General features: G+C 40.3%; 1 protein-coding gene across 1 annotated transcript in view; it reads right to left on the bottom strand.

Annotated features, from left to right (window-relative positions):
• Nucleotides 1–17,752, bottom strand: part of LOC140695079 (trafficking protein particle complex subunit 9-like) — a 62,808-nt gene that overhangs the window by 24,320 nt on the left and 20,736 nt on the right. The window contains exons 5-9 of the mRNA XM_072958005.1: nt 14,182–14,241; nt 13,926–14,083; nt 13,527–13,647; nt 8,316–8,425; nt 6,851–6,974 (exon numbers count right to left, since the gene is read on the bottom strand). Of these exons, the coding sequence (XP_072814106.1) occupies nt 6,851–6,974; nt 8,316–8,371 (180 nt within the window). The 5' untranslated portion in view covers nt 8,372–8,425; nt 13,527–13,647; nt 13,926–14,083; nt 14,182–14,241. The remainder of the gene's footprint in view (nt 1–6,850; nt 6,975–8,315; nt 8,426–13,526; nt 13,648–13,925; nt 14,084–14,181; nt 14,242–17,752) is intronic.

Raw genomic sequence — 17,752 nt, 5'->3', positions numbered from 1 at the left:
TCAAATAAGATCCTGTTATATCTGTTGCAGATTTGTCAAAAAAAAAATAAAAGTAATGTGCTGTGGTAAAATTTTAATTAAATTAAATGCAAATGAGATGAGAGCTTTGGGTAAATATTTAAAATATATTTTTAAAATGTATGTTTAAGATAATCTCTAAGTGTTTGGTATCTTTAAATTCTAGTGTTGTGCTAAATTAAGTTAAATGACAAGATTTTATTAAATAGATATGCCATTTTCAGATAAAATAACATTGAAATACGAATTACTTAACATTTAACTTCCTCTTACAGTGAAACTAAAGGTATATAGAAATATTAATAAATGGTTGGTGCCACACTGAAATAGTCTCTATTAGTAAGGGAATGATCTCAGTATCCTAGGAAAGTAATATAAATGCGTAAAGGAAGATATAAGAATGGAATTATATTTTGTTAATGAAAAATAGTGACTTTCTCCTGAACCTGGTTACTTCTGAATAGAAGAAAAATAAGGGACACACTAATATAAGTATAGAAAGCTGTGGAAGGCTTGTGGAAAAGGAACCCTGAGGGAAGAGTTTTGTACATGGTCAGAATTGGCTAAGTTTAGAAACAAATTGGGCAACGTAAATGAATCTTAGAAGTAAGCTGGTACAAGATTAGAATTGTTTTTCTCTCTGTTAAGAGGAAAAAATTTTCTTAAAATGTTAATCCTCCTTCAGTAACAGATTGTAAAACTTCTTATACCACTTAGCTGATATGTTCTGCCTTTACTTTTGACGTATTTTCTTGTTAATGAATTAGTACTACTTTACAGTGATCTATATGTTTATCTGATCAAGTGTTCTGAAATCTTTCAAAAAGCTCCCCAAATATAAAATTCTAATTAATTAAATAAAAATTAATTTAATTAATTAAAATTCTTTTAATCTCCAGTTAAGTTTGGGATGCTACAGAAGGCCGCTGAAACATCCCAAAGAGAGATTTTTAACTATAAAGTTTCATTTGGCATTTTAAATAACATGGAATTGTCAAATGAATCATAAATCTTCTAAGGTTATATTGAATGAGACAATATTATTAATATAGATATTGTAGAAATTATATGGACTCCCTAAAATTCTGGTATATCTGAAATGTTACCAGTGATAATTATGGGTATAGTGAACAGATTTCTTTATTGATTATAGTGTAACGGTGTTTAACCATGCTTTTAAATTTTTGTCATTTATAGACAGTTAATTGTTTTCTTCTGATGGTTTTGCAAAATGCTTTCTCTTCAAGGAGATTTACTGATTCCTAATAAATTTCACACTATAGCACTGAACTAAACTGGGTAAGACATTTTAAAGTTCTAATGAAAACTCTCATTAAAAGAATTAGTTACAAGGGACTGATTAACCTGCTGAATATGGTTATAATTTTTGATATTGTTTGAAATACTACTGGCTTTTAACCTGTTTCCCAGACGTAAATAATCTCTTCTCCTTAAGCTGGTTATGGTTCACAGCAATTTGATAAATTATACCTATGTAATCACACTTGGAACACTTATCTTTTCCCTCTATCTGATCCCTCAAGAGACTAAAAACACTTAGGTTCCCAGTGGCTCTATCAAACAAATTAGGGAGATCATCTCCTAACAGATATAGGAGTATAAAGATATTTTAAGGATTTTAAAGAGAAAAGAATTTACCTAAATCTGTAAGGCAGAAACCCATGAAAAGCCTTGACGTGTCTTTCTTGGCCTTAGCAAACCTTAACATTCTACCCTGAGACTCCGTATTAAAACTTCCAACACAGCCAATTTAAAAAAGCCTATATGATCAAATAATCAGACTTAACTTGTAAAAAATTAATCTTGATTTGGCTATATTTGAGAAAACTGAGGGTAACTTAAGAGAGAAAATAAATTATATTTTAGTCGATATTAAATTCTAGTTTTGTTAATTGAGGTCCATATTTACTAAGACACTTCCCAGATTATTCCTTGCTGTCATGTCACATTACTGTACGGTTTAATTGAATTATGAAAAGGATACTCTAGGTTTGTTTCTGAAGCTCAGAAATCTATCCTTGGGTAAAGTTCCAATGCCCCATGACCTGCAGCCAGGGGATTATACATACTGCAACAGGCATGACTTAAAGAACTGTCTCCAACCTGAATGGAAGGACCCTTTTTCAGGTACTCTTTACCAGACCATACACACCAAAGCTGAAGGAAACGGAGTCTCCGATTCATTTCCTATCTGAAACATCCCCTGCACTGCACTGGCCTATCGAGTGCTGCTCACCTTAAAACAATGCCCAAATGGAGAAAAAGCTACCAGACCAGGATGAGAAGAAGACGACATCTGAGCTAGACAGCTGACCCAAGACACCGGACCAAGACTGTATACCAATTACTTTGATAATTTCTCCAACCTTTGATTATGATCTACTCCACTTGTTAAGTTTATGATAAATTACCTATGTCTAGTACTTCTGTGTTACCTTGGTGGGTTTCCCTACTCCAAGGCTCTAATTAGATAGCCCTCAGAAACGTTATTCTAAAAAGAATTTATAGTTCTGTTTAGGCCACTGTTGATCTTACAAGGTGGGAGATTTCAACTGGCCAATTAATACCTGCTCTGACCCTGACCATAAATATGAACTTTCTCATAGGATCAAACTCAGAAACACAAGCAAAATTTTAACCCAAAAATACAACTTCTCGACTATTAAATTCTTACTCGTGACTTTATTAACGTTACTAGCTGTATTACTTATATCCTGTCTATTTTATAAAATTGTTGTCTGTTACATTTCCCAATGTGTAACTAGGCCCACAAGATTGATGATGGCTAAACATCTTGAAGAAACAGATAAAATTTATAACCCTGAATAAAATAAATATAATAGTGTGATTCTATTTATGGGAATGAGCAAAGATGGGTAAACACTTTCTGTATCATAATAGACTAGTAAGACATGTGATCCAGAGAAGTTTTAGTATCAACAGGGTCTGACAAAAAAAAACTTACACCTTGAATGGCAACTTAGAAGATTCTTCACCTGAACTAGGAATGAGCCATCCTAGCACCGTGGGACAAAATTGGTCATGAAATTTCTCTCAAAATATTGGTCAAATTTAGGACCAAGTGGGAGCACTGTGAATGAAAATACTACAATGTGCATGAAAATACTGCAACCATGACAGTAAACAAAGAATGCTGAATCCGAGTCATCAGCGGCTGCTGCCAACCCCCAGCGAGTACATGCCTACAGCCCGGCCTCTCAGCCACTCACAGTGGTGCCCTCTGAGCAGACTCAGAGTAAGAAAGGACAGGATACTGGCCCTAGATAGCCAGGGGCTTGCCAAAGGAATGAATTCAATGACTCAAATGTTTGCTTCTCACCATACATAGAAAAGCAGTAAATACTTGAACTTGAGATATCTGGTTTTCTTTAGATAACAAGCAATATTTTATTGTTCCAATTACCTGGTCTTTGTTGTAAGCTTCTATATATCCTAGCTCCTCCCCTACCTCTTGGGAGCAGTCCCTCAGAGTGATCTGAGAGGCTGTCATCCCGGCTCGAGTCCTCCAGCCAAATAAAACAAAGCCCTTAACATATAGGCTGAACGTTTATTTCAATGACGTTCCAGAATAGACACAACTCATCAATTCTGTAATGGAACACACTGAATCAGGAACCAAAGCGTGTTTTAGTCCAGAAAATCTCCGGGTTCCTATTTCTTCCTGTCATTATACAATCCCTCTAGAACTCATTAATTTGCTGTCTGCTCCTCTGGCAACAAAACTCGTAGAAGACTCAACTCAGCAGAGCACCATGCTGGGGAGAACACCCCGCAGAAGCACTGCAGGCTGCCTGCCCTCCTGCACGCTCTGCTGACCCTTGGTGTCCTCCGTGGAGACCAGGCCAACAGAGCTGTTCCTAACAGCTACAAATTCGCACACGTTAAATAAATCATTTTATTTTATATGATATTTTACGTATATACACATCTCTGAAAACAACTTTGCAGAAGCTCAAATCTTCAACATCAATCCCCAAAGGCAAATCCGGTCCCCAAGAGGAAACAAGACTTAAGACGACGCTAAGGCCTCCAAAGTCCTCTCAAGGACCGTCAACCAAACTGCCTGCAGGTCTGCAGCTGCAGGCTGTTACATGTCTGCTTTTAAAGCAACCCCTTCCTTCCCTCGGGTATTACAGTGTCCCTCTATGCCCTCCCGTCTCAGGGTAAAAGCAGCCGTTGCAGAACCTTGCAGGGAAGCACTGACAGGAGTCGACAAAGAGGATCAGAGCTAAGCTAATACTTCTGATGACACGACCTTGTCACTGTGTCACTTTACAGATGAAGATATATATAGAGAGAGGTGGGGTGATATTGCTCAAAGTCACACAGCTAATAAGTGGCAAAGTCTATAACTCTGCTCTTCCCTTCGGCGTGACGCCCCAGCTGGGACGCCCACAGGGTTGTCTCATGCCTGCCTGAACAATCCTCTCCTGTCACTCATAGCCCACCACAGGGTCTGACCCTAGCCTGCCTTTTCAGCATCTATTCCCTCCAGTCTCTGAGGAACAAGGCCGTTTGGGCCACTGTATGACTTTCGGCTCCCGGAAACATCAGTGCTCATGCTGGTCTTGCCTGTGCATCCGGCCCGCTGCTCAGAGGCTCTTCCTCCCCTGCAGGAGGACGTTTCCAGTCTCTGCAGGGACACCTCCTCAGGGGAGCCCTCTTCTCGCTCTCAGCACGGCAGGGCCACATCCCGAGCTGCCCCATTAGGACAGTGTGCGCCCAGGTCTGTTAATCAGACCAGCAGCATCAGAGCTAGGGATTATGCCCGGGCTACCCTGCAAAACTACTGCCCGCCACACAGCCCCCAGCCAGCAGGTCACCTGGAAGTCACAGCAAGTGCCCCACCCAATCCAGAAGCCTCTTCATTTGCCAGCATCGCTGATGACTGGTTTCCAAACTTTGGTCAGTTTCGCACAAAACAGCACCTTCAACCGGTAAGCAGAGGGTTTCGCTTCTGCTCCCCATCCTTACTGGTAATGTCAAGGAAAACAAAGAGGCCTTTTCTCAACACTTTTATAATGACACCCTCCCACCCACAATACTCATATGCTCAAGAGCTTTGGATCCAAGTGATTTTCTTTCCCTTATGATAAGCGGCTCAAAACACTGCGGGATTCCTTCTATTTAGAGGGTATTTGTACTCAGTTTATCGGCTTTAATCTGTTTTTGTCTCTCTTCAATATCCCTAGCAGTTGCCACCTCTTACTCCCTTCAGCAGCCTCCCTCCCAACATCTACTCTAGGAAATCAGCTGTGATGAGGGGCCCTGGGGCAGTCACAGACGATGCAACTAAGGCAAAGAGAGGGTCCATAATTTGCCCGAGAAGATCAGCTTCAACCCCCAACAATGTGTGTCACGTCCCTGTGTTTAACTCTTATGCTAAGCAAGATAACTTTTTGTAGATTATGGTTATAAACAGATGAGGTATAAAAATACATACAAGGACACACATCTACTCTAAGATGCTCACTAACTCCACTATTTTGTTTCTACTTATTTCTATTAAAAAATATTAAGAACCTCTGCAGTCAGTATAGCAAAATGTTACTGGGCTTTAAATCCAGAATATAGAGGTGTTAAATGTGTCATTACTCATACTTATTTGTATGTTCACAATACAAAATTATTTGAAAGTCCCTCTCACCTCCCCCTACTCACTACTGGCTCTCACCTGAGCTCCCAGACCACACATCTAACAACCTTTCACTTTACCCACAGCTGAACTCATCAGATTTCCGCAGAACTCCCTCTGCAGCTTTCCCTCCTCAGAGCACAGAAGGACCATCATTTACCTCATTAATCCACCCAGAAACCTGGGCCTTACTCCATCCTGCATTCACAGCCAGCCTTCATCCTTTCCTTTTTACCATCTAAACATGCCTTCAATATGTTCGCTTTTAAACACTGACCGTCCCACAGCTCAAGTGGAAGCCACCAACACTGCCCACCTGGACTCACGAGTCTCCTAAGTGGGTCCACAGCCGCTCTCCCCTACTTGAGACAAATGGGACTGTGCCACTCCCGCGCTTTTTGGACTCTTTTAAGACCCACTCTTCTTAGAAGAAACTCCAAGTTCTTCGCCAGGTGAAAGTCTTTGCCATGAAATTGTCACCTCAGGGAGGGCAGGACCCGCCCTCTCCCCTCGGCCCCACCCTCTGGCAGAGCATCAGCTTCGGAGGACCTGCTGAGCTACACCAACCTGTATTCTAAACCTGGTCTGAGTTCTTAGCAAACTGCTTCACTTATCCATACAATTCCAAGGTAAATTAGAAAGATTTTAGATGTTGAGCTAGACTATTGATTTTGGGATTTTGCACTAGCAACCTGCAAGGACATGTTCTAAAGATTCTGTCTTCTAAAAACCACACCCAGGTTAAAGGAGTATTTGTGGAATGTCTTCGGAGGAAAAGGGACTGTACTTTTACAGGCTTTATGTTTTATAACATGAACAACCCGGACAGGGTCACAAATGGAACCGCCTCACAAGTGACAGAAGACAGGTGAGAGGCACAAAGCAACAGGTTGCAAAGATGGTAAGAGTAAACATGATTCTCCAACCCCCCCAAAAATTTTTGAAACAACCAAAAATTCTGAATTTTAAAAGTAAAAGAGTATCATATAGAGAAATGAAATAAATAATGCTCTTCATCAGGGTTTCAAGATCTCACTCCAGAGTTTTTAGCAGGCCATACTGAATCCTAGCACAGAAAAATCAAATGGACTTGTAGTGAGAAAGTTCCAGGAAAACTGCAGTAATTCCTCCACTTGTGTAAGGACATACACTCACCTGCTGAAGGTGAATGTAAACCGCATTCTGGATAAATTCGAAAGCTTCCAGGCTCCGCTTCTGGATGCCAAGGACATGGACAGCTTGGAAGCATGCTTCTAACTCAGTCACCGGCATTTTTACACTGCAGGGGAAACGGAGGCACCCAGTCAAGAGCAGAGATGTTCCTGTCGTGTCTCACAGGCCGTGCCTCGGGGATTCAGTGCCCTGCAGCAGCCCGGCCCCAGGCAAGGACCAGCAGCGTTTTCCACCCAAGCAGGAGGGGCACTGTGCTTGAGAAAGCCCATCTCCGATGGGGGCAAGAGGGGCTGGTGGTGTTCAGTGAACCTATAAATGCCCACAGAAATATGCCTGCATTCATTCAAGTGATGCAAACAACTGTAGCAGGCTATTTAACAAAATTTCAATTGTCAGTGGAAATTTTGCCATTCCTTTCCGCTTGTCCCCTGTACTCTGAGACAGGCTTAGGCTCTCTTACACCTGCAGCTCTGTGCAATAGTTGTGAAGTCATTTTACTTTACAGATACCACGGTTCTGCCCAGGGTGATATCCAGCCCAGAGAGGTGGCCCAGGCCAATTTAAAGCTATGTGGCTTGCGTGCAGGGACAATTACAGGAGCTGGTTCCGGAGCCAGGCCCCTCCCCACCTCTGCTCCCCTCTCTCCCGAGGCCCCGCTGCCAAGCACTCAGGCTCCGTGATCTTAAGTCCTACTCTTCTACTCTACTCCAAACCCTTTTCCTTTTCTTTTTTTTCCCTAATTATTCCCAGCTGGAGTGATTTTTCAATCTCAATATCTGAAAAAATTCCTGCAGCCGAAAAAGAGGTCTCCAGAGGTCAATGCCCATATGCTGGTTCCTGAAGAGAGCCCCTGGCTACGGGGACCCTCACCAACACTCACGGGGCATCAGAGATGTTGCAGGGTCGGCCACCCCCTACAAGAGTATGCTGTCACCCCAATGCCTGCACAGCATCCCTGCTCACAAAATATAGTTGGTACACTTATCGGTTATTAAGAAGCAAAAATACAAAATTGCTCATATTTCTTACTAATATTATCTATGAAGCTGGAAACGGAATTGTAATAAAATGTAACAGTTTTTACCCTATGTTAAATCTGTTCCTTTGGGTTTAAACCTGTGCCCTGTTTCCTAGGCTCAGACTTGGTAGCTCTGCACCATTTGAAAAAGAAAGTTGCCTTTAGCCTGAAATCTGCAGGAAAGCCTATTCTCCTGGCCCTGATCTTTAAAAATGTTAGCTCATCTGCACTTCTGTAGAGATGGCAAGTTGCATAATAGAGAATAGCCTTTGTTTTTTTGGAGGTTTTACAGGGGTACCATGATTTGATCCACATGGACAGCTGCAAGAACAGCGGATTCAAAGGACAAACAATTCATAAAGCAAGAAGTATGCAACAACCAACCACAACCCCGCCCCTTTTTAGTATAAAAGGAGACTGAATTCTTACTTGGGGAAGATAGTTCTCCAGGACATCAGTCTGCCGTCTTCTGGGTCTGCCAGCATTGCAAGTGAAGTCACTATTCCTTGCTCCAACACCTCATCTCCCGGTTTATTGGCCTGTCATGCGGCGAGCAGAACGAGTTTGGACTCGGTAACAAAATGACTGCATTGGAGGTAGTATGTCTCCAATGTTTCCTCGTTTCCAATATGTAACATGCACATCATTTATGATCTAGTGCAAATAATTCATCAAAGACAACCACAAAAAGAAACTATACTCACCTAGCTATCAACACTGAAGTCACAACCTGTCAATTTTATATGATGTTGAACAACACAATGGAAAAACCTAACATAGGGAGTTGATTCCACGGAAATAAAATTATTTCTACTCCTTCAATACTTTTTCTTTTCTTTTCTATTTTATTTTGTTTTGCTTATTGAAAGGAAAATAAAAGTCAAGTCATTTTATTTCACGTATTTTTGTTATAGTTACATTCTTTAAATACTACAAAGAGATTTAAACTGCAAAAAAAATTGTTCATATATTAGTATAAAGATATATACACAATCAATGGGGATTAGGAAAGGAATGGACATTTACTAAAAATCCACTGCAATCTTGTCTTTTACAAGCATATCCTGGAATATAAGCTGTATGATCCAGGGGGCCCCATCCCCATTCTCACTGTTGAGTCCCTTAGCAATCAACTACTAAGGCACCAGCATAGAACCATGTGATCAGTATTTTAGGAATAAATTAGGGAATTAGCACATTCAATTCTAAAACAAAAACCCTAAAATAAATACTGAACTTATTTACAGATAAAGAAAATTGGAACCAAAAAAGTAGTTATTTCCCCAAGGTCACAAAGCTAATAACTGGTAAAGACAAGATTTGAACTCATCTGCCTGATTCTAAAAACTAAGGTGGAAATCCCATTCGACTGGGGAGGGTCCAGCAGCGGAGCCTATCACCCTATCTTTGTTCAGATCTAGCCTTAGACAGCCTGAGACAGCACCCCATTCCTATGGAACTTGAGGGCAAATGATAACAATAAGGATTTTATATCCAGTAGTTTGTTAGGTCTCATTTATATAAAGTGTCAGCAGGTCAGCAGAAAAACTCTGGAAAATATGAGTGGGTCCAGAGCTTTCTGCTGATTAGTAACTCAGTCTCTCAGGACATAGTGACCTTCCCATGAGAGGCCTCATGGACATAAACTAAAGGCAGCTGAGCAATGAAAACTAACAAGAACCTGGAACTCAAGCAAGAAGGTTCCCTGCCATCCCCCACCCAGTTGCCTCTTCACCCGCATGGACACGATGGCAGGAGACCCAGATTCTTGTCCAAGTTACATCATCAAGGATTCTCATCCATAATAATGTATGACTCTATGCCGCCTTATGTCCATTAAAACTCAAATATGATAACACCAATATCTCAGCAGAATATCTATGTCTCCACTTCCTGTCTTCTAATAGGAGAATATTTTTATGGACAAAAAGCAGAAATCCAATTTAAAAAACCATGCACGAAGCCAGGTGAAATTCTGCTTAAGAGACTGCTCTCACGCTGAGTAAATGAAAACTCAGAAAAAGTGGCCCTTCTCCCTCAGTAAATGGGAGGTAGCCTGATGTGTGTGTGTGTGTGTGTGCACGTGTGTGTGTGTGTAAATCAAATACAATGAATTCTGGGATGTGTACAGTTTTTTTAAGTCACTGTCATTTCATGGGAATGAGCCAACATTTAAATAATTTGAATCTAGTGTTCTGAGAGAGTCTCGGGCTCTTGGTGGAGGAGGTGAAAGGGGAGAGTGAAGGAGGAAAGAGGTACATGAAGCAAAGAAGTAAGAATACTGCCAGGGAAAGGCAAGACGTTAGTTTTGTTCTTCCTTGCACCACATACAAATTAGGGACTCGCTTTCTGCTGATGACTTATCGAGCACTGAGTTGCAGGAGAAGAGGGGACAGCTCATTGCTCACTGAGCTTGTGACTGTACGTGGCATCTTATAGACACAAATCATTTACCCTGATCAAACACTCTAGCAGCAGGCTGTAATTCTTCTGTTTTGAGAGACAACAAAGCAGGAGTTCAAACAGGATGCATAACTTGACAAAAGTCAGAGGTCCAGTAAACTAAAGAGGATTAATTCAAACTCAGATCTGAATGCAGAGTCTTATCTTCCCACTCCCAGGACTGGAAAATCCTTAACACAGGCTCCCCAGCTCCCCTGCATTGTTCCTGGCACCAAGCATTTGCCATGGCAATGGTCACCATTTCTCACAGACACAGCGCTCTGTGCAGCAAATGACCTTGATCAGACCTTGATCATCTACCTGCCACGCCCACCAGGCTTCACCATATAGGCAGGAAAGCTGGCTTTCAAGTGCATACAAAGCCATTCCTTGTCTAACCTGGGCTCTTCTGTGGTTTCTCCAGCCTAAAGGCAGCCATGAAACTGCTCACAGTTTGTACATGAGCCACACTACCTCTCTCCATCTGTCTCCCCACCTATACTACTTAGCTATGAACATTTTGAGAATCTTCGACACAAATTTTTAAAAACAAAAAAGAAAGGATTCTGGAACAACTACTTAATACTTACAATTTTAAATGACAAATTACAAAGTGAGTATTTACAAACCGAATCTTCCTTTCTAAATTTCAGTTTTAAGCGTTTAAAAATATAATAGCAAAAAATTTTCACTTACAAAATTGACAAAAACATAAACAATAATCTGGAATAAGTTAAAAAATAATGCCCATGTTCTAAATGGAGAAACTTCAGGGCTGTACTGAGGGGTAAAGTAAGAGGTGAGAATGTAGAGACATCAACAAATTGCATGGAGGAAAGCAGTTTTGTAAAGATGTAAGTTCTCATCAGAATAATTCAAAACTTACTGAAAACTCCCATGACAACTCCAATCTGATTTTTTTTTAACTTGAACAAAATATTTTGGAATTCTTCAGGAATAATAAAATCATAATACTAGACAAGAAAATTTGGGATGGAAGAAAAGAATGAAAAAAAATTCAGACTGCCAATTATTAAATAAATTTTTACAATATGTAAGTTATGGTGCTGGAGTAAGAAAGGCAGATTGACAGAAGGGAACCATGAGCTCAAAAAGAGACTCTAGTGTACATAAGTATTTTGTAAAGGTGGGATTTCAAATCAAAGAGAAAAGTATGACTTCAGTAATTGTCCTGAGACAATCAGACAATCACCTAGAAAGAATAAATACTATTCCTCTCATAAGGACCACAAGATAATTTACAGACAGTGATGTAAATATAAAAAAGTACTAATAACAGCAAATACAACACTTTGCTCTTATTAACTCAACTTACCCTTACATTAACAAGTACTATTATCATCTCCATCTTAGAGATTAAAAAAAACCTACAGAGGAGATTTATTCCAGTATAAGAAATTATTTTTAAGAATAATTTCAAAGATAAAACACATAAGGAATACATTTATTATCATAAGAATATTTTGAGACACTACCAAAATTAAAATCCTCCTAAACAAAATGAAAGGCAAGAAATGACAAGAAAAAGCTCTGTGATACATGTTGTTGAAGACAAGAAGTTAATGTTCATAACATACAAAGAGCTGTCACAAACCAACAAGAAGCTCCCCCACTTAAATGTGTGCAAAGGATAAAAGGAATCATTCATTTTAAAAAAGTCAAATGGCTAATGAGTGAAAAATGCTCAATACCTCACTGGTCATCAAATGCAAACTAAAACAATGAAAAAGCACTTTTGCTCATCATATTGGCAAATATTTTTAAAAGATATTCTATCTAGTGTCCATCTGTGGGAGAAGAAACCATGAGCGACATTTTCAGAGGACGACATGACAATGGATATGTAAACTCTGAAAAACGTACGTACACACTGACTCAACACCACTTCTACGAATCGTTTCCTCTAGGAAAAAACAAATTTAGTCCAAAAAGATGTACCCATCAGGGCATTTACACAGCACTGTTTACAATGGTGGGAAGAAAAACTGAAGTGAAATCATATCCAGCAATAGAGAATTGGTTACATAAGTAATTGTGCATCTTTTCATTCCCCTATGGAAGGAATTTCTAGAGTTACTTGAATGGAGTCTGTGATGAATGTAAATGTCACATCCAGGGACTAAATTTCCAGAAGCCTTAACTAAAGGAATACTCATAAAAGATCACAGGAATGTCTGTACAAGAAGGATGCCAGTCAAATATCCTTTCTGACAGTGGAAAATGGAGAAAACTTAACTGTCCACCATCAAGACAATGATGCGTTAAATCACGACGAGCTGCGAGCAATGAGGGAGCCGGCATTTCGCCGTGGTCCAGGGCCTTGTCCACAGCATTCTCTCACCAAAGGTGTGCGTGGGAAAGAGACCACACCCGCAAATCAGGAGACCCCTCCACTCTATCTGAAAGGACCGGGTGAGTCTGGAGTGGGAGGACGTCTATGATATACACCTGAGTGATTAAAGCGAGCTGCAGAAAAACATATAGTATGGTCTCATTTTTAAATAAAGCATATATACACACACGTATACATGGAATTCTCATATGTGTGTATATATGTATGTCATAGGCATAAAGGTCATGAAACATATATATCAAATTTTCAACAGTTTTTACTCTTCGGAAATAAGGGGAAGGGAGGTAGGGCCTTCCTCTACCACCACAGTTCTCTTTTCAGTATTTCAGTTAAGTATACTTGGAATTTAAAAGTTTATTTAAGTCCGAAGTAAAATGGACAATGCCTCCACAAGACAGAATGCTATACTGGTCATCAAAAATCATGCCAGAGGAGATAGAATATTGTAGAAAAACATATAAAAAGCCGAATGGAAAATGGAGGTGTCCACACAGTAAACAGTCACAGAGTGCTCTCTGGTTTTTTATGACAGAGGTGATCCACACTGATGAAAATATACGTTAACGTGTTAATTATTATCTTTGAATAGCGGGACAAGGATAGCCTTTTTTGCCCCCTTTTTCAGAGTTATTATTTTAAATGCACATTCTTTTTCATCTGAAAAAAAGCATTTTTAGGTGTGTAGTACTATGCATTGGAGAATAATACAAGAATACTTAGAGAAACAAGTAACTAGGAGACAAAGCAGCAGCATCACACAATGTAGGACGGGCGATCCTGATTAACACCACGCAGTTACATAAGGACCCACAAAGTGAGAGCACCTGCTGTAACAGGGCGTGGCCCCCTTCTATTTGTCAGCAGTGTCTTCAGGGCTGAGGCAGTTCTGAGCACGGCCAGTGTCAGTGCTGGTGTCTGGATGGATGCCACTGGAGGTGAAGGCACCTGCAAGCCGAGAGGAAGAACAGAAATCATCCTCTGCCTTTTCTGTCTTGTTTCTTTGTTACTTTAAAAGAGAGCCATATATAAGATAAACCGTGTATCTCCCCAAATGAAATTTCAGTAATGAAACCGTTTTTAAAGGCTTCACAGCTTATATTCTGCCTATAACTGTCTTTTCAACAAAGATCATATTTATTAAATGTTAATTAACTCAGTTAATTAACTCCCTGTAGAAACATTCTAGTAAAGAGCATGAACTGCAGTATGTAAAAGAACCACACCTGCAGTGACTAGCTCAGCTGTCTTGACGGCAGTGCAGTCAGCCCCCACCATCCCGTGGCCCTGAGCTCCTGATGCTGGTAAGAGATTACGCTGCCGCCTCAGATGGAGAGAAACGGTGAAAGCATTTCTTGAACCCTACAGCACTGACAAAACATAACTGACAAATCCCAGGCCCCTTTGAGGCTCTCATTTTCTGTTTCTGGCCAACCCCCATCAATGAGCAGAACCACCCAATCCCCGAGCCATGGGACTCACGTGGGAAGCAGTTTTGGAGAAATTTCCAGGTATAGAATGTAACCAACTATACATAGAACTCTGAAAAAAGAAAAGATGCCATACTCTGATTTTGGAAGACACTCAAAATATTCTCCTAAGCCTTAGTAGCTGGAAAGGCTGGGCTTCTCCTAAGTCACTTATTTATTTCACAGCCAGTAAGCATCTCCCTCAAATCCTGCTTCCCTGTGTCTGCTGGGAGCTTGAAACACACTGCTGCTGTCGATCTTATAAGTCACATGGCAGAGGCATGTGTCTCAAGCCTGCAGCCCTCACACAGGCTCGCCTCCTAGCCTCACTGTCTGAACTGGGCCCCATTTTCTCACCTGTTTATTTGGTATCTGTTCTTCTGTAAGCTACCTGAAATGCGTTTTGGAACATGTCAGAAGAAGCAGTGGGTTGAGAAATGGACAGATTGAGAGGTGAGAGATGGGCAGACAGAGAGAGAGACTCCAAGAAAAGGGGAACAAATAAAATTTCCTATGCAAAACCCTCTTCTAATCAGGGAAGGAAACCACCACGGAAAAGTGTGAAGAGGCAGGTAGCTTAGGACTGTTTCCTGGATTCCATGAAAAGTAACACCAAGAGATGAGAGGGTAGAACTTTAATAGTAAAAGAAAAAAAGCACGCATGCTTGAAAAATATATCTACAATATGTACTTTCTAAAGAATAGACTGAAATCAGCAGGACCCAATAACACTATACTTGGGTATTTACAGAAGTGAGAATCCCATCTCCAAACCACAAGGCATCCCTTCAGAGCACTGACAGTCTACATGGGGCGGTCATAAAGCCATCACCGCAAAAGCTATGCTACCCTGCACTTACGAGGAATGAGCAGCTGTGCTCAGGCTGCCCACGCGCGTCATTTACACCCCACAGCACCTCTACGGGGGGGACGCCTAGCGAGACCCGTCTCTGCAGGACAGAAAACCAGTTCTGGAGAGGCTAAGCCGACTTACCAGTTCTCCATCTCACAGGACTGGTCTCTCCAGAGCAGGACACGAACTCGGACCCACGATTGTAACCATGGTACTACAGTGCTTTGTGTGCTGTTTGTGTGTATAATACATTTGTTTCTATCATGAAAGGTTATTTAATAAATGATCGGTTGTCTTGTCTATCTCATTAGCTCACAATCAATCTTTATACTGTTGAATTGTACTCTTTTCCCCTGAAGAAAGGAACGGAAACAGCGGGGGTCAGAAAGAGGTGGGGCTCCATTCTTTATCTGGGATCTCATCTCATCGAAGTCCCCAAACAGGGAAAAGGAGCAAATGTTCTCTTTATCTTTTAAAGAGAGGGCTCCAGTGATGGTGACTTATTCAATTACAAAATCAAGGCTGGGGAAAGGGCACATGCAGCAACTAGAGCAGTATCAGCTGTAGGAAGGTCAAAAGTGCTCATGGGAGGGCTCAGGGGGCAGCCTCATTTAATTTCAATCAATAAAACAATAACAAACTCTAAAAATACTGGCCTACAATGGATTAGCTCTTTCTTGACATCTAGCAAGTTTCCACAGCCCACATGTAACATTATCGGGAACCAGTGAAAGGAAGAGTCCACAGACAAGGAAAATCAATGCCACAGGCAGGCTGAAACCCAGGCTGGAGTTTAGGAAGAGAAAGGGCATAGTTAAGAACTGGGGAAAGGCTGGGGAAAAAAATCATCACAAGGACTCTCAAGCATCATCCAACAATCATATAATCATTCATTCAAGAGAGAGTTACTGAGGTCGTATTCTGTGCAAGATTGTACAGCGGGTGAAGCAAGAGCGCAGCGTCCATGGTGGCAGCAAGTTGCGGGGCTCAAATACACTTCTGATCCCGGTACCTTGCACACTTGTCCTCAATATAAAGGCAAAGATAATTAAAGTAAAATAATACTCTGTAAACTCAAAGCATTGTTGAAAAAAAAAGTTAAAGAAGACCTAAATACCAGGACAGACACTCCACACACATTCCCCTATCAAAAGAAAGTGCTCTTGGAATGGCAGTGCTCCCCAGAGCGATCCGTATATTCAACGTGGTCTCGATCACAATCCCAGCGGGCTCCTCTGCAGAAACTGACTATCTGCTGCTACAATTCATATGGGAATTCGAGGATCTCAGTAACCTATACGTACTTGAAAAAGAAAAATTTGAGAGGACTTATAATTCTCAATTTCAAACCTTACAACTGTATCTCCAGGTGAGATTAGAGGCCATTGTGAAGTTATTACTGTGTTAATCCTTATTTACTAAATTCTCTACAATGAATATTACTGTTACAATAAGAAAAATAAAAAGTAAGTTATCCTTTAAAACATGCACACCAATTCATTCATTGGGAAAAATTATTCTATCAATTAAGAGATAAATATCTATTGAAAAAGGACAACTTAAAAACAAGAGTGCATTTGCATTTTTCATAAATTGAAAACTGAAAAGCACAAAGACGTCAAGTTTCTAGGGAGACCAATGCAACATATTAATAGTTATTTTCAGAAATTCTAATTTAACAATGAAAACTCTGGAAAGGGAAAATCGTGACTGAGAGCCAACTGCAAACACATGGAGAGCAAAGGCCTAGAAATCACAGTTCCTTTAACTCTGCTCCTAACACAATAGGAGAGGAAATTCCTCACTGAGGGGACAGTGGAATCCCATGCATAAGACAGGATACACAGTACAAACTGCACTAGAATTGGGGGTGAATTTTTTAGAAGAATTCTAAAGTTACAAAATTGCTGAAAAACTATTAAAACACTGACAGAAAGATTAAAACACACAGTCATATATATTATATAGAAACATATGTAGTCTGCTCCCATGTTGCATTTAAATACAAATATATTTGTTCATTTATGGGCACTTATGACTTTATCCCTGGTAGAATATTTCAACTAAAACAAATAATCAATATAACATTCCTTTGTCAAATCTACTTGATAAGTTACTCTGCTATGTAAACATAATGTGTCTAAGATAGATCTAAAATTAGTGAAAAAGAGCTTTGTATGGCTTCTTGAACTATTCTCAAAATTCAAAGCTTAATTTTAAAACAGATCTGAACAGTAATTCTATATTACCTTTCCCGTCGTGAAATGAACAACACAGTCTGTTGTCAAAATTCTGTCCTTACAATGATTCACGAGCACCGTATCCTCACAAAACTGCTGGACAGCAAGGCACTATCCAGACACTGTGACCCAACAAATGAAACACAATGAAGACAGTGACCCTATTTTGGAGGGCTTATAGTCTGTGTCAACACCAGGGTTTTATCTGATTGGTTTGATTGGTTGGCAAAATAAAATCAATCAAGTACTTTCTTCTTTGAGCATTCTATAAGTCATGACTCTGCTGTTAGTGTCATGAGCAGGAAAGACTTAAGCATGACTTGATTAGATCAACTAGCAACAATCATCACTGGAGAGTGAGTAATAAAGAAGTTAACTGATAGCAATGCTTCTCCCTACATGAGACCTAAAATAAATCGACACTGATATCCGAAAAGAAAATGAGAATTTGAGGTCCCCAATAAGAAAAAAATCTAACAAGAAATCAAAAA

This window comes from Vicugna pacos, unplaced genomic scaffold (assembly GCF_048564905.1).
Source record: "Vicugna pacos unplaced genomic scaffold, VicPac4 scaffold_131, whole genome shotgun sequence".
NCBI lineage: Eukaryota > Metazoa > Chordata > Mammalia > Artiodactyla > Camelidae > Vicugna > Vicugna pacos.
The sequence above is the reverse complement of the archived record's forward strand: the minus strand, read 5'-3'. Positions and strand labels throughout refer to the sequence as shown.